The sequence below is a fragment of the Malaclemys terrapin genome, chromosome 8, assembly GCF_027887155.1.
Source record: "Malaclemys terrapin pileata isolate rMalTer1 chromosome 8, rMalTer1.hap1, whole genome shotgun sequence".
NCBI lineage: Eukaryota > Metazoa > Chordata > Testudines > Emydidae > Malaclemys > Malaclemys terrapin.
In genome coordinates, this window is record NC_071512.1 from 105,390,624 (window position 1) to 105,407,602 (window position 16,979).

General features: G+C 50.2%; 3 protein-coding genes across 4 annotated transcripts in view; 1 reads left to right on the top strand and 2 right to left on the bottom strand.

The window, feature by feature from the left end:
* The window catches only part of LOC128842148 (vitamin D3 hydroxylase-associated protein-like), a 39,376-nt gene extending 36,029 nt beyond the window's left edge, over nt 1–3,347 (top strand). Inside the window, exon 16 of one of the 2 annotated variants that reach the window (XM_054037914.1) lies at nt 3,079–3,347. The gene's annotated coding sequence lies outside the window, so the exon portion shown is untranslated. Of the gene's footprint in view, nt 1–360; nt 2,397–3,078 lie in introns of those variants that run through there. The other variant, XM_054037915.1, reaches the window with a different exon arrangement.
* NSUN4 (NOP2/Sun RNA methyltransferase 4) lies at nt 2,129–8,558 on the bottom strand. Its single transcript, XM_054037917.1, has 6 exons — nt 8,443–8,558; nt 5,467–5,879; nt 4,451–4,605; nt 3,958–4,112; nt 3,357–3,481; nt 2,129–2,646 (listed from the first exon to the last, which is right to left on the bottom strand). The coding sequence occupies exons 1-6, from the start codon at nt 8,536–8,538 to the stop codon at nt 2,370–2,372; spliced, it is 1,221 nt and encodes a 406-aa protein (XP_053893892.1). The 5' UTR covers nt 8,539–8,558; the 3' UTR covers nt 2,129–2,369.
* Nucleotides 8,559–13,575: 5,017 nt separating this feature from the next.
* On the bottom strand, nt 13,576–16,956 carry LOC128841418 (cytochrome b-c1 complex subunit 6, mitochondrial). The gene is made up of 4 exons (XM_054036398.1): nt 16,830–16,956; nt 15,574–15,606; nt 14,806–14,967; nt 13,576–13,850 (listed from the first exon to the last, which is right to left on the bottom strand). The coding sequence occupies exons 1-4, from the start codon at nt 16,878–16,880 to the stop codon at nt 13,818–13,820; spliced, it is 279 nt and encodes a 92-aa protein (XP_053892373.1). The 5' UTR covers nt 16,881–16,956; the 3' UTR covers nt 13,576–13,817.
* Between the last annotated feature and the right edge of the window lie 23 nt (nt 16,957–16,979).

Sequence of the window (16,979 nt, forward strand, 5' to 3'; positions counted from 1 at the left end):
CCCATCCTCTGTCTAAACCCCCAGGGTGTACATAGTCAGCTCCCACCACTGGGATGAAGTTACCATCCCCATGGGAACTGGCTCCACCCTCCATAAGATGCATGGGCCCCTCTTTAGCCTCCACCCCAAGCATGATGCATGGTCAGACGGTGTTGGGTCATGACCCAGGCTCTGCCCACACTCTGTTTGCATTCATCCCCCATAACAACGCCCCCGCCATGTGGCAAAGCCCTAGAGAATTCAGTACAGCTGTATATCCCTTTGGTAAGAGTCTCTGTTCCATTCCAGAGGGAGATGGAATCATTTCTCCAGAACCCTATGACATTTCTTTAAAATCCTGATCTTTTCATCCCTATTAAGATTTCCAGAACTTTTCCATGAAGGCCTGCAGCTCAAGAGAAACTTATGCAGAGGTTCAAAGTTTCAGCATTCCCACGTGTTCCATGTTCCCTCAAATCACAGATACTATGTTCTATAGTCAGCCACTTTGTCACCTGGTAAAAATGTAATTGCTAATTGTAGCTGATGCTAATATACACAGGCTAACCTATATCCATGTTATGCTGCTAATACTACCTGTCACACATATTCTAAGTAGTTAAGTATTGTATATAGATTATTAAGCATTAATACAGCAGTTATATAGCGCAAAATTGGCCAGTACCTTTGTTATAATCCTGTACACGTAGCCCATAACACCTTGCATTAGCTGAAGTAAGCCTTGGCTTGAGTAGATAGGAAAACTGTCAGTCTCAGAGCATATGATTATTTCCTCATGGCAACAGGAAAGGAGACCTAGGTGTCTTCATACCTCTTTGTACATGAAATGCATGCGTTCAGAACAAAGATAAGGGTGCATCATGACCTGGAATGCATGGATTTAGAACAAAAAATAAAGGGCTACACCATGATACCAGAAACAAACAAGGTAAGAAGCTGATCAGTTGAATCCAGTTGCAGGTGACATATACAGTACCTTTTGCTGGTAAACAAGTAGGGTATAAAAAGATGGCTTAAGGGATGCAACTTCGGGGAGCACACCTTCTACGTAAGGTGAATCTCACCGCGTGGGACTCCTCTTCGCAGACTGGTAACGTATAGAACTGTTTTCCTGTACCACCTGAATAAACCTGACTGACATTGGTTCCTTATGAAATATACACAAGACCAACTAACCACAGTGTAGTCAAGCAATTGACTATGCAATTGATCAACAACTGAGTTAGGGCTTAAGTCTCTTGTTTCTATATGGGGGGTTCTTATGGTGCAGAAGTTCTCTCAAGACTCCCTGCCCTCTCATTCATGGCACATCCTCTCCCATTCCTGACTGCTGACAATACCTGCAGCGGGGATTTTCAAAGGAGCCTAAGGGAGTTGCACCCCTAACTCCAATAGCATTTCAATAGCAGCAGAACCCCTATCTCTGTTAGGCCTTTTGAACACCCCACAACAACTGCTTCCATGGGGAAGTACAGGTAGAAGTTATTTCGTGTGGGTGTGGCTCTTGGCTACTCGTCTGCTAACAAACGAGGGGACTGTAGGAGGTGATGTAATAGACAGCTGCTCACCGCAAATCAACTGAAACCACCACGATAGGACCTGGGACCTCCGCTCTGCTATTAGCTCATTGGCAGCTTGGCAGCTCTCCCACCCATCAGACCTCATTCTCCCTATCTAGAAAAGGGGATAGTGGTACTTACCTGCCTTTAAAAAACACTTGGTGATCTCCTGCTGGGAAAGCGCTACACAAGAGCTAATACATCACGTATATAATCCTATCCGGATCTGACTGCAGGGGCGTATGTAATAGCATGCGTGTCTATAGAGCCTTTCGTCTGAGGACCTGAGGCTGCACTTCCAAACGCCAGCAGAGGTGAGGGAGGAAGATATCACTGCAATGTTACAGATGAGGAAATGTAACACATGAAGTGACTTGCTTAAGGCCAACCGTCTGCAGAACCAAAAGCAAACTCCAGAGTGCTCAACCTCTGCTCTGAGCACTAATTCCCTCTGTGGTTATTTTACAAATAAGCAGAGGAGGTTGGAGAAGAAAAACAATCAAGTTGCAAACCAATTTTAGCTAGATCCTGGGAAGTCCTGTTTCCAGAAACAGAGAAGACACGTTACACTCTTATCATGTCTGCATCATTTATTCTCAGTGTTTGTGGCACAAAAGCAGACGTCCCTCCAGGTGTTTTAAAAGAATCACAAAGCAGTTCTCTCTCTGGAACCTCTGGGTATTTCATTACAGCCTGGAAAAGAGTGAGATCACTTCAGTTCAGAATGTCACAACAGAGATGCAGCTGGATGAAGACGAACTGCCCAGTCTCACCTCCACCAGAGATAGGGGGTCAAAAAGCCAACACCCCCTACTGTTCCCGGCGTAATTTGCAGAAGTACATGGGTCCAAAGTTTGCCGTGAGGTGGGGAAGGACAAGCTCCCCCAGCCTGCAGTCTGCAAAGAAAGAAAATGTGTCCTGGAAGAGTCTCCTGAAGTAGCTTAAGTCTTCAACGTGGACATTGATGTTGTATTCGGTTTCTGCTACCTCAACAGCTCTCTCCACTACGTACTCGTTCTGCAGCTGAGACAGGGAGCACGTGGAGTACACCACTTCCCCTCCCGGTCTGGCAGCAAGGAGTCCAGCGCTAGATGGGAGGGGAACAAAAGGATGATTATGGGATGTAAAGGAGTAAGGCCCTGCTGTGACTGTGTGTGTTATTAGCACAGATTGTCTGCTGAAAAGGGGAAGCCAACCTCCTGACTAGTGAGAGATGGACAGGACTTCTGGATGCCGCAGTCTAGCCGTCTCCACACTATCACTGCAGTTGCAGGAGAATTTAGCACTGCAATGATAATAAGCATTTGTCCCACAGAGAGGCAAATAGTAAACAGAAGCAGGATGGGTCATTCTGCTGGAAAGGAGACCATAAGCAGTAGACTTAAGAGTTCATTCAGCCACATGCTTCAGGGACACAGAACAGGCTGAGAAAGGATGCAGGGGAGGAATAGTCTTGTGGTTAAGGGACTAGGTTGGGATTTTAAAGATTGGCTTCAATATTTGTTTTTTTTTGCCATAGAATCCCTGGGTGCCACCTCCGTGCCTCAGTTTCCCATCTGTAAAATGGTGATGCTAAAGTTTCCTGTCTCGCGGAGGTATTGTGAGGATACACGTTTATTAACGTCTGTGAGGCACTCAGATGCTGCAGTTAAAGGAAGCTACAGGTATCATTTAACTCCAATCTCTCCCACACGACATGCCCTGAGGGATGGTTTTCTATACTCAGCCCAGCAGCCAGTATGAGAACTTGGGTGGACAGACAGATCGCCTGCCTCAGATAGGGTCAAGCTCACTCACAGAAGCAGCTGCATCTGCAGCATTGGCAACGTCTGACGCTCCTTCAATCTCATTCGACTGAAAATGTTGTTGTTCTCTTCCATGACGGAATGTCTATCAGTCGTGCACGGCACATCCACAAGCACCTGCGTGATAGAGGACTGGGATCTCAGCTCAGTTCTTCACCTGATTAAAGCTTAGAAATTTGTTCAGAGTCCTTTTCCTTTGCCCAATTCCTCCACTATTCCTGCACACATTCTGATCTAGTCAGCTGTTTAGATAGTGCCCATCACCATGGTATCAGAGCCCAGGTACACACACTGGATTGTCATTGGTAGGTTGCTCATGAATCTGGGGGATAGGCAGATTGAGAGCTAGATTTTAAAAGGGCTGATAATTTCATGCTATCGCATTTGTAGCTATGTCAGCTAAGAGAAGGGAAATTAAACAACAGGTTCTCTCTTGCAGATCAACAGTTAAGGGGAGAATTCCCCCTTCTCCACCACTGCATAGTTGGATAAATAAATTATTGCCTTCCTCAGAAGCATCCAGCATTTTCCTCTACCAATGCCAGGAAACTCGGATAGACAGATCTGCCTTTTCCATATTTTCAGTCACTTACCCGATTGTAAGTGTCCCCCTCCAGTTCCCCCCAATTCCTTCCATCCCAGGATGTGATGCGCACATCAGCGCTGATGTCTTTGGGAATGTAGCTACAGAGAACTCTGCGCAGCCTGTTACTACGGGAAACAGAGATATCGTTGGCGGCCAGGTGCCCTGTCATGAGAGAGACAACAGAACACACACTTAGAAAGAACGTGAAGAAAACCAACACACAGAGACAAACTGACGTCCCAATTGCCCAGCATCTATAATCACAGGAGAGTGATCAGATGGGAAAATCCACCTGACATTAACAGATGGGCTTTTGCAGAACACTCCATGCCAATATAACTTGGGGAGAGGGAATAGAAAGTCAAATTGGGGTCCATAAGGAATTTATCATTTCAACCCTGTCATAGTGAGCAAAGATCACCTGCTATCCATCTAACCCCATCTATACCCTGAAGCACCTTTGTGGACAGGTGAAGGGTGGGATTGCCAACTTTACTTACGGCAACATCCTGTCTGCAGAAGAGCCAGTGTCTTGCCACCAGGTGCTGCACAGAGGTCAAGGACTAGGTCACCAGGCTGCACATTGAGAGCCAAGACAGGTAAGAGCGATGCTGCATCCAGCAGATAGTAGCCAAGGATTCCTGAAGCGTCTGGTCTAGAAATCCCAAGAGATAATTGAAAACCAAGTGTGTTATGAAAATCTGAAGAAAATTCAAGATATAGAGCTTGAAAAGCTCAGGTTAAAACACATGAATGCCATGTTCCCAGAGGTAGTTACCCATCCAGTATGTTTGATGAAGGAACAGAAAAACACAATCCCAGAAAAATACAATGTTCCAGAGGGAAGACACCAATTCGATGATGACCTAGGTCATCTCCAGGACACCAAAGAACAATTACTCAAAGCACATTGCTTAGTGCTTTGTCTGCTTTAAATAGCCCTATATTGTGCGTATTTTACAAGACCCTAATACGCTGCTTCAGCTCAGTCCAGCACAACGTTTTCACAAGCTCTGTTAAAGCTGTGTAGAGCCAGCACCTGAGCCACAGAAGAAACATGTCGAAATTAAGTTCAATGCAGCTAAATACAATGATGAACTGGGGAGGGGAGGGGGCGAATGGCTTTTATTTCTGTTACTCAACCAGTCCTAGCTTTGAAGACGATTCCTACAAGGTAGCCTCAAACCCAGAGACTGAACATCCGCTTTCGAGGAGGGGTTGGGGGAAAAGAATTCTAACAAGTACACACACAGCACAACCACCTCAAACTTTTGTCAGTGTTACAAAACAGTTGCTACTAATAATACCTAGCTCTTATACAGCATTTGTCATCAGTAGATCTCAAAGTGCTTTACAAAGGAACGCAGTATAATTATCTCTATTTTATAGACGGGGAAACTGAGGCACGGAGTGATTAAAGCGATTTCCCCAAGCCCACCCAGCAAGCCAGTGACAGATCCAGGAACAGAACCCAGATCTCCTGAGTTCCAGGCCACAATGCTTCCGAGCGCCATACCTTGCCGGAGGAAACCGACTGACATCTCCTTTGGAGAATGTGTAACACTTGATGTTGGGGCTGATGGACGCAGAAAGCGATGATGGCGTCTGTGTTTGTTCCACAGACAACTGTTCACTGTGGGTTTTTTGGGACGCTGTTTCCTCACCCCTCACTCGTTCTACAGGCGAATCCCACTGCACGTGCCGAGCTGCTTTCTGAGATTCATAAACAAAATCCACAGCGTTTAGAAGTTCCAGCTCTTGGCTAACCCTGTCGGCATCAGAGAAGTTGTTGACGAGGGCGCTGTATTTTTGTTCCGAGAGGAGGCTGACACGGATCGAGGGCCACAGGCTGCCAAACTGCACACTGTAGTTCATGTCGAAGTTCTGCAGAGCCAGCCGGATGCCCGAGATCTTGGGAGCAGTGACAGCCTTCAGAGGAATTAAAACATTAGGCACGTGAAAGAACCAAACACTTTTATACTGTGACCTTTCACCACTTCCATGATTGGAATGATCAAGAGCGAGGCTCTGCTTTACCACAGTTACACTTGTCACTTCTGCCACCGCCTGTCCCAGGAGGAACGTTAACTGAGTCCCAAACAATCCAGCCACAAAACACAGAAAAGCTGGGTTAATTTGCACTCAGTCTGAAAATAGCAAGACTGGGGGTGCAGAGTGGAAAGGGAAGATGGCCTCACTTCAGCATGTTTTTACAGCTCCATTAAAGCTGTGTGGAACCAGTAGTTTCTTCTGTGGCTCAACATGTGGAAAGGAGGCCTTGGGACTGGTAGTGGTGGGGTGTTACTGGTAGGGAAGGGACAGAACCGCTGGGGCTGGAGAAAGAAGATATTAGACAAGGGGCTTTGGGAGCTGGGGATGTATGGATGGGAAGGAGAATGAGGGGGATCAGCCATTAGCTGGGAGGATTCAGGTTTTGGGGGGTAACTGAGTATCAGGATTAGAAGGAACCTCAGGAGGTCATCTAGTCTGACCCCCTGCAGACTTTTGCCCCAGATTCCTAAATGGCCCCCTCAAGGATTGAACTCACAACCCTGGGTTTAGCAGACCAATGCTCAAACCACTGAGCTATCCCTCCCTGGAGTGAAAGGGAAGGGATGAGGGGAGGAGAGAGAAGAGAATTTGGGGCTGGTGGAATTAGCAGAGGGGTGGAGACATGACTAAGGGGGGGATTTTGGGGGGATTAGTGGAGGATATGGGGGAAAGTGGACTGATTTTAGGGGTGTGACGGGAGGATTTTAGGGGATTAACAGGGGGTTGTGGAGGGAAGAAAACGATTTTGAGGGCAGGAGAGGATTTGGGGGGATTAGTGAGAAGGATAGAGGGGGAGCAGAATGATTTTTAGATGCAGACTGGGTTAGTGGGGACGGGGGGAAGGGAAACATTTCAGGGGGTTAGTAGGGAGTGCAGGGGACGGATTTCGGGAAGTCGGTGGGGCATGGGGGGCAGGAGGCTGGGTCAGTAGCGGGGCTCTGATACTGGGGGGCCCGAGTCGAAGGGTGTGTGGGGAGAATTCCGGGGGAGGGCAGTTTTGGGGGGAAGGAGGATTTCGGGGGGAGGGTTAGTGGGGGGAGGGGGATTATTGCGATGGGGCGGGGAGGATTGCGGGGAGTCCCTGGGGGAGGTAGGAGGGGAACGATGGGGGGGCAGTTTTGGGGGGAAGGAGGATTTCGGGGGGAGGGTGAGTGGGGGGAGGGGGATTATTGCGATGGGGCGGGGAGGATTGCGGGGAGTCCCTGGGGGAGGTAGGAGGGGAACGATGGGGGGGCAGTTTTGGGGGGAAGGAGGATTTCGGGGGGAGGGTGAGTGGGGGGAGGGGGATTATTGCGATGGGGCGGGGAGGATTGCGGGGAGTCCCTGGGGGAGGTAGGAGGGGAACGATGGGGGGGCAGTTTTGGGGGGAAGGAGGATTTCGGGGGGAGGGTGAGTGGGGGGAGGGGGATTATTGCGATGGGGCGGGGAGGATTGCGGGGAGTCCCTGGGGGAGGTAGGAGGGGAACGATGGGGGGGCAGTTTTGGGGGGAAGGAGGATTTCGGGGGGAGGGTGAGTGGGGGGAGGGGGATTATTGCGATGGGGCGGGGAGGATTGCGGGGAGTCCCTGGGGGAGGTAGGAGGGGAACGATGGGGGGGCAGTTTTGGGGGGAAGGAGGATTTCGGGGGGAGGGTGAGTGGGGGGGGGGATTATTGCGATGGGGCGGGGAGGATTGCGGGGAGTCCCTGGGGGAGGTAGGAGGGGAACGATGGGGGGGCAGTTTTGGGGGGAAGGAGGATTTCGGGGGGAGGGTGAGTGGGGGGAGGGGGATTATTGCGATGGGGCGGGGAGGATTGCGGGGAGTCCCTGGGGGAGGTAGGAGGGGAACGATGGGGGGGCAGTTTTGGGGGGAAGGAGGATTTCGGGGGGAGGGTGAGTGGGGGGGGGATTATTGCGATGGGGCGGGGAGGATTGCGGGGAGTCCCTGGGGGAGGTAGGAGGGGAACGATGGGGGGGCAGTTTTGGGGGGAAGGAGGATTTCGGGGGGAGGGTGAGTGGGGGGGGGGATTATTGCGATGGGGCGGGGAGGATTGCGGGGAGTCCCTGGGGGAGGTAGGAGGGGAACGATGGGGGGGCAGTTTTGGGGGGAAGGAGGATTTCGGGGGGAGGGTGAGTGGGGGGAGGGGGATTATTGCGATGGGGCGGGGAGGATTGCGGGGAGTCCCTGGGGGAGGTAGGAGGGGAACGATGGGGGGGCAGTTTTGGGGGGAAGGAGGATTTCGGGGGGAGGGTGAGTGGGGGGAGGGGGATTATTGCGATGGGGCGGGGAGGATTGCGGGGAGTCCCTGGGGGAGGTAGGAGGGGAACGATGGGGGGGCAGTTTTGGGGGGAAGGAGGATTTCGGGGGGAGGGTGAGTGGGGGGGGGGGATTATTGCGATGGGGCGGGGAGGATTGCGGGGAGTCCCTGGGGGAGGTGGGGGGGGCAGCGCGGGGCTCTCACCCATTTCTCCTTGTACCGGTACCGGCGGGGGGGCAGCCCCAGGCCCGCCAGGCCCCCCGGCAGCAGCCGCCGCGCCGAGCCCCGGAGCGCCGCCATGGTGCGCGCCGCTAGGCCGGGGCCGGCCGGGAACCGGGGCCGCCGCTGCAGGTTCCGGCCTGTCCCCCCCCCCCCCACCCGGAGTCAATTCCCGCCAGCCTGTGACCCCCCCCCCCACACCCCTCCAGAGCCCCCCCCGGCTCCGTGCTAGGGGACCCTCTACCCCCTCCAGTGCCCCCCACAGCTTGGGAACCCCCCCCCGGCTCTGTGCTAAAAAACCCTCCAACCCCTCCAGAGCCCCCCACAGCTTGGGAACCCCCCCCGGCTCTGTGCTAAAAAACCCTCCAACCCCTCCAGAGCCCCCCACAGCTTGGGGACCCCCCCCCCGACTCTGTGGTAGGGGACCCTCTACCCCCTCCAGAGCCCCCCACAGCTTGGGGACCCCCCCCCGGCTCTGTACTAGGGGACCCTCTAATCCCTCCAGAGCCCCCACAGCTTGGGGACCCCCCCCCCGGGCCCGGCTCCGTGCTAGGGGACCCTCTACCCCCTCCAGTGCCCCCCACAGCTTGGGAACCCCCCCCGGCTCTGTGCTAAAAAACCCTCCAACCCCTCCAGAGCCCCCCACAGCTTGGGGACCCCCCCCCCCGGCTCTGTGCTAAAAAACCCTCCAACCCCTCCAGTGCCCCCCACAGCTTGGGAACCCCCCCCGGCTCTGTGCTAAAAAACCCTCCAACCCCTCCAGAGCCCCCCACAGCTTGGGGACCCCCCCCCGACTCTGTGGTAGGGGACCCTCTACCCCCTCCAGAGCCCCCCACAGCTTGGGGACCCCCCCCGGCTCTGTACTAGGGGACCCTCTAATCCCTCCAGAGCCCCCACAGCTTTGGACCCCTCCGGCTCCGTGCTAGGGGACCCTCTAACCCCTCCAGAGCCCCCCCCCCAGCTTGGGGACCCCACTCCAGCTCTATGCTAAAAAACCCTCCAACCCCTCCAGAGCCCACCACAGCTTGGGGACCCCCCCCCCGACTCTGTGGTAGGGGACCCTCTACCCCCTCCAGAGCCCCCCACAGCTTGGGGACCCCCCCCGGCTCTGTACTAGGGGACCCTCTAACCCCTCCGGAGCCCCCCACAGCTTGGGGACCCCCCTGGCTCTGTGCTAGGGGACCCTCTACCCCATTCAGAGCCCCCCACAGCTTGGGGGTCCCCCCAGCTCTGTGCTAGGGGACCCTCTAACCCCTCCAGTGCCCCCCACAGCTTGGGGACCTCTCACTCCTCTTAGAATCTTGATTTTTAATAAGCTTCTGATTGGTTTCACCATAAACATAACTCAGTACCGTGGTATTGTAAGAGGAGCTGATCCTGAGTTGAATTATTCAACTTGGTGTGTACACTGTTCCCTTGGGCACAGCATAAGAACATAAGAACGGCCGTACCGGGTCAGACCAAAGGTCCATCTAGCCCAGTATCCTGTCTACCGACAGTGGCCAATGCCAGGTGCCCCACAGGGAGTGAACCTAACAGGCAATGATCAAGTGATGTCTTTCCTGCCATCCATCTCCATCCTCTGACAAACAGAGGCTAGGGACACCATTCCTTACCCATCCTGGCTAATAGCCATTAATGGACTTAACCACCATGAATTTATCCAGTTCTCTTTTAAACCCTGTTATAGTTCTAGCCTTCGCAACCTCCTCAGGTATGGAGTTCCACAAGTTGACTGTGCGCTGTGTGAAGAACAACTTCCTTGTATTTGTTTTAAACCTGCTGCCTATTAATTTCATTTGGTGACCCCTAGTTCTTATATTAGCTGGTATTACTGGGAGCGTTCTGTGGGTAAGGGCTGAATGCAAAAGGCAGATCTTCACAGGGGCTCACGGTGCACCTGTTTTTAATCTGCAAAGCAAAGGTGTAGCATTGCCCTGAGGCGAATGTTTGGGTGACTGACACCCACTTAAGCACAAGCAATCCTCCCTCTCACTGGAGGGGATGGAAAGAAGGTGACTCTCAGTCTTGGGCACCCTGAGAAATATCACAGCATCTCAAAGCAATTTACGGTATGCTTCCCAACAGACCCCAGGCATAATAAACCCAAAAGGAAGATCTTCCAGTTCAGCATTGAGGTAGATTGATAGGGAACCACCTAGGGCCAAATTACACTGTCACTGCTAGTGCTATGCCTGCTGTGTGCATTCACCAATGAATTTGGTCTCCATAGGTGACAAGCCAACACACCTTTCACAAGCACAACATTCACTATACCTGTAAATCTTGGTGCAGAGACAGCTGCTTAGAATACCTTGTGTGAGAGATTTCTAGTCAAAACCCAGCCATCCCATTTCCAGTCTTGCAATTTTTCCAAAGGAATTTTTTTTAAGGCATACGATGATCAGAGCTGTCCTTCAAAGAGTTTTTATGCACAGTATGTTTAATACTTCCAAGCACTTTATGAGCTAGAAATTATTCTCCCATAGTATTTTAAAATAGAGTAATTTTCAGTTTCTGTGGACCACAAAATATTTTCTTTAACGTAAAGCTCATATACCCATGCCAGGGTTGTGAGAAGGATGCTCCATTTAATCCATTACTGATCGATTTACAGAACATTATGGTAGCAAGAAAGACTGCTGCTTTTAAATCCAAGAACTGTTATTTTACATTTTGTGCTTTGAAGCTCCAGGCACGAGGGAAAAATATTCATCAAGTTACTTCTGAAGTGTCACAATGCACTTGTGGCAGCATCAGTATGAAGAATTATTAGATGCTAAAGATGCTCCCTTGAATCTTAATTCAGCACAAGTCCCATTTGTACTACAAAGAGCTACATTTTGAGTCAGTCCTGGAGCTGACCCCACAAAACATGGGCCCACACTTGCAGAAATGACTAGTGGTTTTGGGTGTCCCGCTTGAAACCTTAAAGCAGCCTGATTTTCCAAGAGTGCTAAGCACCAAGCCTCAAGTCCAGTCCCCATTAAGGTGTGTGAAGTGGGGCACCCAAAGTCACTAGGAGCATTTAACCATGATGGGTGTAGTGTTTTAACCCTGTTCCCAAGCAGGGCTCTAGCACTATTGTTGAACTAACTCCATTTTGGCTCTTCGAGGGGGAGGACTTGCCTAACCACATCTGTGATTATACCACCTTGCCCTCTTAGGTCATGCTGTATGACAAGATTGTAAAGTATATTGCAGCATATAAAAGACACCCACAGCCCTGGCCTTAGCAGCTGAGCCAGTAAGGGCTAGATACCAAGATTTTCCTCACACTGCACTTGATGGGTGTGCATCAAGACAGCTTTGTAGAAGCCAATAAGGCCATGGTAAGTTACAGTCACTATGGATTTGTCAAGAACAAATTGTGTCAAATCAACCTGATAGCTTTCTTTGACAGGATAACAAGCCTTGTGGATGGTGGGGGAAGCGGTAGATGTGGTATGTCTTGACTTTAGTAAAGCTTTTGATACTTTCGTGCATGGCGTTCTCATAAACAAACTAGGGAAATGCAACCTAGAGGAAGCGACTGTAAGGTGGGTGCATAACTGGTTGGAAAACTGTTCCTAGAGGGTAATTATCAGTGGTTCAGTCATGCTGGAAGAGCATGAGTGGAGTCCCACATGGATCAGTTCTGGGTCCCGTTCTGTTCAATATCTTAATCAACAATTTAGATAACGGCATAGAGAGTACACTTATAAAGTTTTCAGACGATACCAACCTGAGAGGGGTTGCAAGTGCTTTGGAAGCTAGGATTAAAATTCAAAATGATCTGGACAAACTGGAGAATTGGTCTGAAGTAAATAGGATAAAATTCAATAAGGACAAATGGAAAGTACTCCACTTAGGAAGGAACAATCAGTTGCACACATACAGAATGGGAAATGACTGCCTAGGAAGGAGTACTGCGGAAAGGGATCTGGGGGTCATAGTGGATCACAAGCTAAATATGAGTGAACGGTGTAACGCTGTTGCAAAAAAAAAAAAAAAAAAAAAGCAAACATCATTCTGGGATGTATTAGCAGGAGTGTTGTAAGCAAGACACAAGAAGTAATTCTTCCGCTCTACTCCGCGCTGATTAGGCCTCAACTGGAGTATTGTGTTCAGTTCTGGGCGCCACATTTCATGAAAGATGTGGACAAATTGGAGAAAGTCCAGAGAAGAGCAACAAAAATGATTAAAGGTCTAGAAAACATGACCTATGAGGGAAGATTGAAAAAAATTGGGTTTGTTGTTTAGTCTGGAAAAGAGAAATCTGAGAGGGGACACAATAACAGTTTTCAAGTACATAAAAGGTTGTTACAAGGAAGAGGGAGAAAAATTATTCTTCTTAACTGCTGAGGATAGGACAAGAAGCAATGGGCTTAAATTCCAGCACGGGCAGTTTAGGTTGGACATTAGGAAAAACTTCCTAGTTGTCAGGGTGGTTGAGCACTGGAATAAATCGCCTAGGGAGGTTGTGGAGTCTCCATGACTGGAGATTTTTAAGAGCAGGTTAGACAAACCCCTGGCAGGGATGTTCTAGATAATACTTAGTCCTGCCATGAGGGCAGGGGAGTGGACTAGATGACCTCTTGAGGTCCCTTCCAGTCATGATTCTGGTGAAAAAGCCGCTGTATCAATGTATTGGATATGCCTGTCTGACATGATTGCTAACGTGATTCGAGTCTGCATACACTGTAATTCTAGCTGTAGTGGAGATACCAGGGAGGGTGTCAAAGTCAGAGGGGTGTTTAAAACAATGGGGACCTTCTGTATCGCATAAACAGGATTCTACTCCTTTTCTTAAGTATACTCTGGAGGTAGCACATCCATCCCCTGTACAAGGCGCATAAATACCTTTGTGCCTTCCTGCTGATTGAGATACTGACAGATTTAGGAGTAGCCCTATCGTCTCCACATACCATAAGAAAAGGGCCCAGAAATCATCTCTTCACAGTTCCAACTTTGTGCTTGTTGGATCTGTGCTTGTCCTTGATCCTCATGCTGCCAGTAATGGTTGTGCACAAGGGAATTCCTACAACAGGGAGGAAACCTCCCCTCCCTACTGTCTAGTTATTAATATTAATTAACAGTCTTCATTAAGCAGTCATAGAATGAAGCCATTTCCACAGGAACTTTGAATATGTTTAATATGGAAAACCACAGAAGATGGTTTTGTTACAGCTGCACGTTTTGCACGGAAGATAGATGCGATGACACGGTGGCGCCTGGATCACCGCAGCACAGGCAGGAAGCTGCTCACTTATACTGTACATTCACAAGAACGGGCAGCAAGCAGCACTTGGAATCCAAAAAGAAACTGCACCGTGTTCCAGCTGAACGATGGAGGCAGATGGTGGGACTTGCTCCAACATTTACTTCAAATTCTTAAAGAGTTTGTGAGCCACCTAAAAAGGCATGATGAAGAAAGCTTTCAGTAACTGACAGGGTCTCTCAACACAGACGTATTCTCTCTCTCTCCTCTCTTCCCTATCTTTATGTCCCTATCTTCTGTATCTCAGATTCATTAAAACTGCAGCAACATAATTAGAGAATTGATCACAGAGAAGATTGTCTCCATTGACCACCAATAATTTTCTAATTGTCTATATGGTCCCACCTTTGCCTTTCTTCAAACAAACTTATGAAGGCTACAAAAGTGTAGCTCAAACCAATTACTAGAGGTTGACAAACAAGCAATACTGAATTGTTTTTTAAAGCCAAATATTCTTACAAACTCCAATATTTCAAATTAATCCATCTGCTTCAGAGATGAGCTGTATTTAGTAGTAGTACTACAGTGCATACTGATCAGCACAGGGCCCTCTAAAAAAACCCAAAACCAAACCACTCCCCCGAGTGTTCTCTCTCATTATAACCATTACATTTACTGGACTCTATGGGATAAGAATTTCAACTCAAAAGCAGGAACCAATAAGTATTTAAGAGAAAAAGATCACCTCACAGGATCAAGGTTCAGAGTTCTTCAAAATTAAAAACCACATTGATTCAGTAGATGCTTGTTCTTATTCACCCTATATTCCAATCAAACAAAGCTTTTTAGGGCATAGATGCAGTCTGGGCTGATGGTCAGGGCACTGGACTGGGAAGTAAGAGACCTGGTTCTATTCCTGCCTCTCACCCAGCAAGCCGGTGGTACTTTCACCTCTGAGCCTCAGTTTCCCAAATCTGTAGAATGGGGATAATGATACTGACCTCCTTTGTAAAGTACTTTGAGATCTACTGAGGAAGAGTGTGATATAACAGCTAGGTATTACAGAAATAAGGTACTGATTCAGTCACGTCCTATTAGAGATTGCAAACCAACACAAATGACTAGGTATCAGCCTCCGTTGGACTTACACAGTGGTCCCTGGCATGCAGGAAGTCAAAAAGCTCTTCTGTACATTCCTCCTGTGTGTGGGACCTTGCGGACACTCGTGCATCACACAGCTCCAGCTTCTCCCGTGCCTTCACGCACTTCTCAGTCTGCTCACAGTGCTCCCTTATTGTGGTTAAAGGATCCTGAGGGTCAAGTTAAAAGATATCAGACTTTTCGGTCTCAAACACAGTTTGTAGAGTTACTTATTCTACGTGGTCAGATGCAAATCATATGCAAAGAATAGGCTTTGAGAGTTCAGACAATCGTTCCAAACCAAGTTTCCTTGTATGCTAACAGCTAACATTTACATAAAATGCTACACATGCACAGCCAAGCCCTAAGCTGGGGGGCATGTCCTCAGCTGGGTAAATTCCCCCGCTCTGTACCTCTTTTAAAAAGAGATGAGCAAAAATCACCACCATCACCATTTGTGGTGCTAGAAGCCTCTATGGCTCTCAAAATGAAAGCATTATCACCATATAAACTACACATCATATCTAGGGCCAGATAATCAGCAAGCCCGTAAAAACACACTGATAAAACCCCCACACATTTGCACATGTACAAACAAGCACTTTATTTTGCATACACTACCAGATACGTCCAAGTACATGGTAACCACGATACAAAATTACACACACAAGTGTACACCTACAAGTTCACTGGAACAGGTCTTTAGACATAAAAGATTTATGCTTCTTGCAGTTTTTCCTTGGTGGAAAAAGTTTTTAAACTTCAGTAGTTCTTACCACTAGCTCTGCCTCCTCCTCCTCTTCCTCTTCCTGGGAGAAAGAGATACCAGATAAAAGTCAGTTATATTATGCCATAGAGAAAGCCTTTATGCCATTATACACACTTAAGAGTCTATTGAGTATAAAAGCTATTTCCACAAGTGACACGCGGATTTTAGGAATTTCTCTTTCAGCTCTCTCTATTTTATATGGCTTGATTAATTCCAGAAACTGAACAAATGGGAGGTTAAATGATTTATGTCTGATTTAAATACACCGTTTTCACCTCAAAAGCTTAATCTTCAAGCCGGTTCTTTCATGAAGAGATTGTACAAATTCGTCTGCCTAGATCCTTTACGTCTCCAGCATAATGGAGTCTGGACAGACTCTCCCCTGTGCACCATTAGAGAGCAGTTTTGTTCTGTTTCCTACAAACGTTTCCACTCTTGCAGTTGAAACTGAATTGCTGAGTCCTGTCCCCCACGCTGATCAATGCAGTCTCGTTACTTCCTTGTGCTCCCCCATCGTCTCCACCTGCTCTCTCCTGTCTTAGTGTGTCAGCGCTTTGGTCCGAGTCTGTACAGCGCCTAGCACCAAGGCTCCAGACCTGGGGGTACTGCACCGGGGGTGAGCCTGCCCCCCCCAAGAGTTGCGATGGCCCGGGAGGGGTGCATGGGAACGGCTCGGTGCCGAGCGGCTCCCCACACTCCGCGGGCCTGCAGCGGGAGGCTCCGCAGCACAAGCCCAGCCAGCCTCGCGGGGCTCCCAGCGGGCAAGGGACGCTCCCCGCCCTAGAACCAGGGGCCCATCCCCCCAGGACGAGCGGGTTACGGGGACCGGCAGGGGACACTGCTACCGAGGGTGGGGGGCAAGTTGTGCTAATACACCGGGTCCTGGGGGCGGGATGAGCAGGGTACGGGGGCCGGCAGGGGACACGGCTGGTCAGGGGGTGGAAGAGGAGAAGCTGTGCCGCGGGCCGGATCCCGAGGGCGGGTGGGAGGGATGAGCAGAGTACGGGGGCCGGCAGGGGACACGGCTGGCGGGGAGGCGAAGCTGTGCCGCGGGGAGGGATGAGCAGGGTACGGGGGCCGGCAGGGGACACAGCAAGGCGGGAGGGGGGGATGGGCAGGGTACGGGGGCCGGCAGGGGACACACCGGGGGGAGGGGGGTAGAAGCTGTGCCGCGGAGCGGGTCCCGAAGGCGGGTAAGGGATGAGTGGGGCGGCCCCCGGCCCTGCAGCCCGCCGTGCTCAGGGCAGGCTACGTCTGCCTCACCTCGGGTTCCCCGCTGCGGCTCCCCAGCATCTCCTCGTCCCGCAGCCCCATCGCCGCTCAGCTCCAGGCCCCGCCGCCGCCGCGCAGAAGGACTCGCCAGGGTCACCCGCCGGAAACCCCGCCCCTCCCGTTCCCCCTCTCACCCGGAAG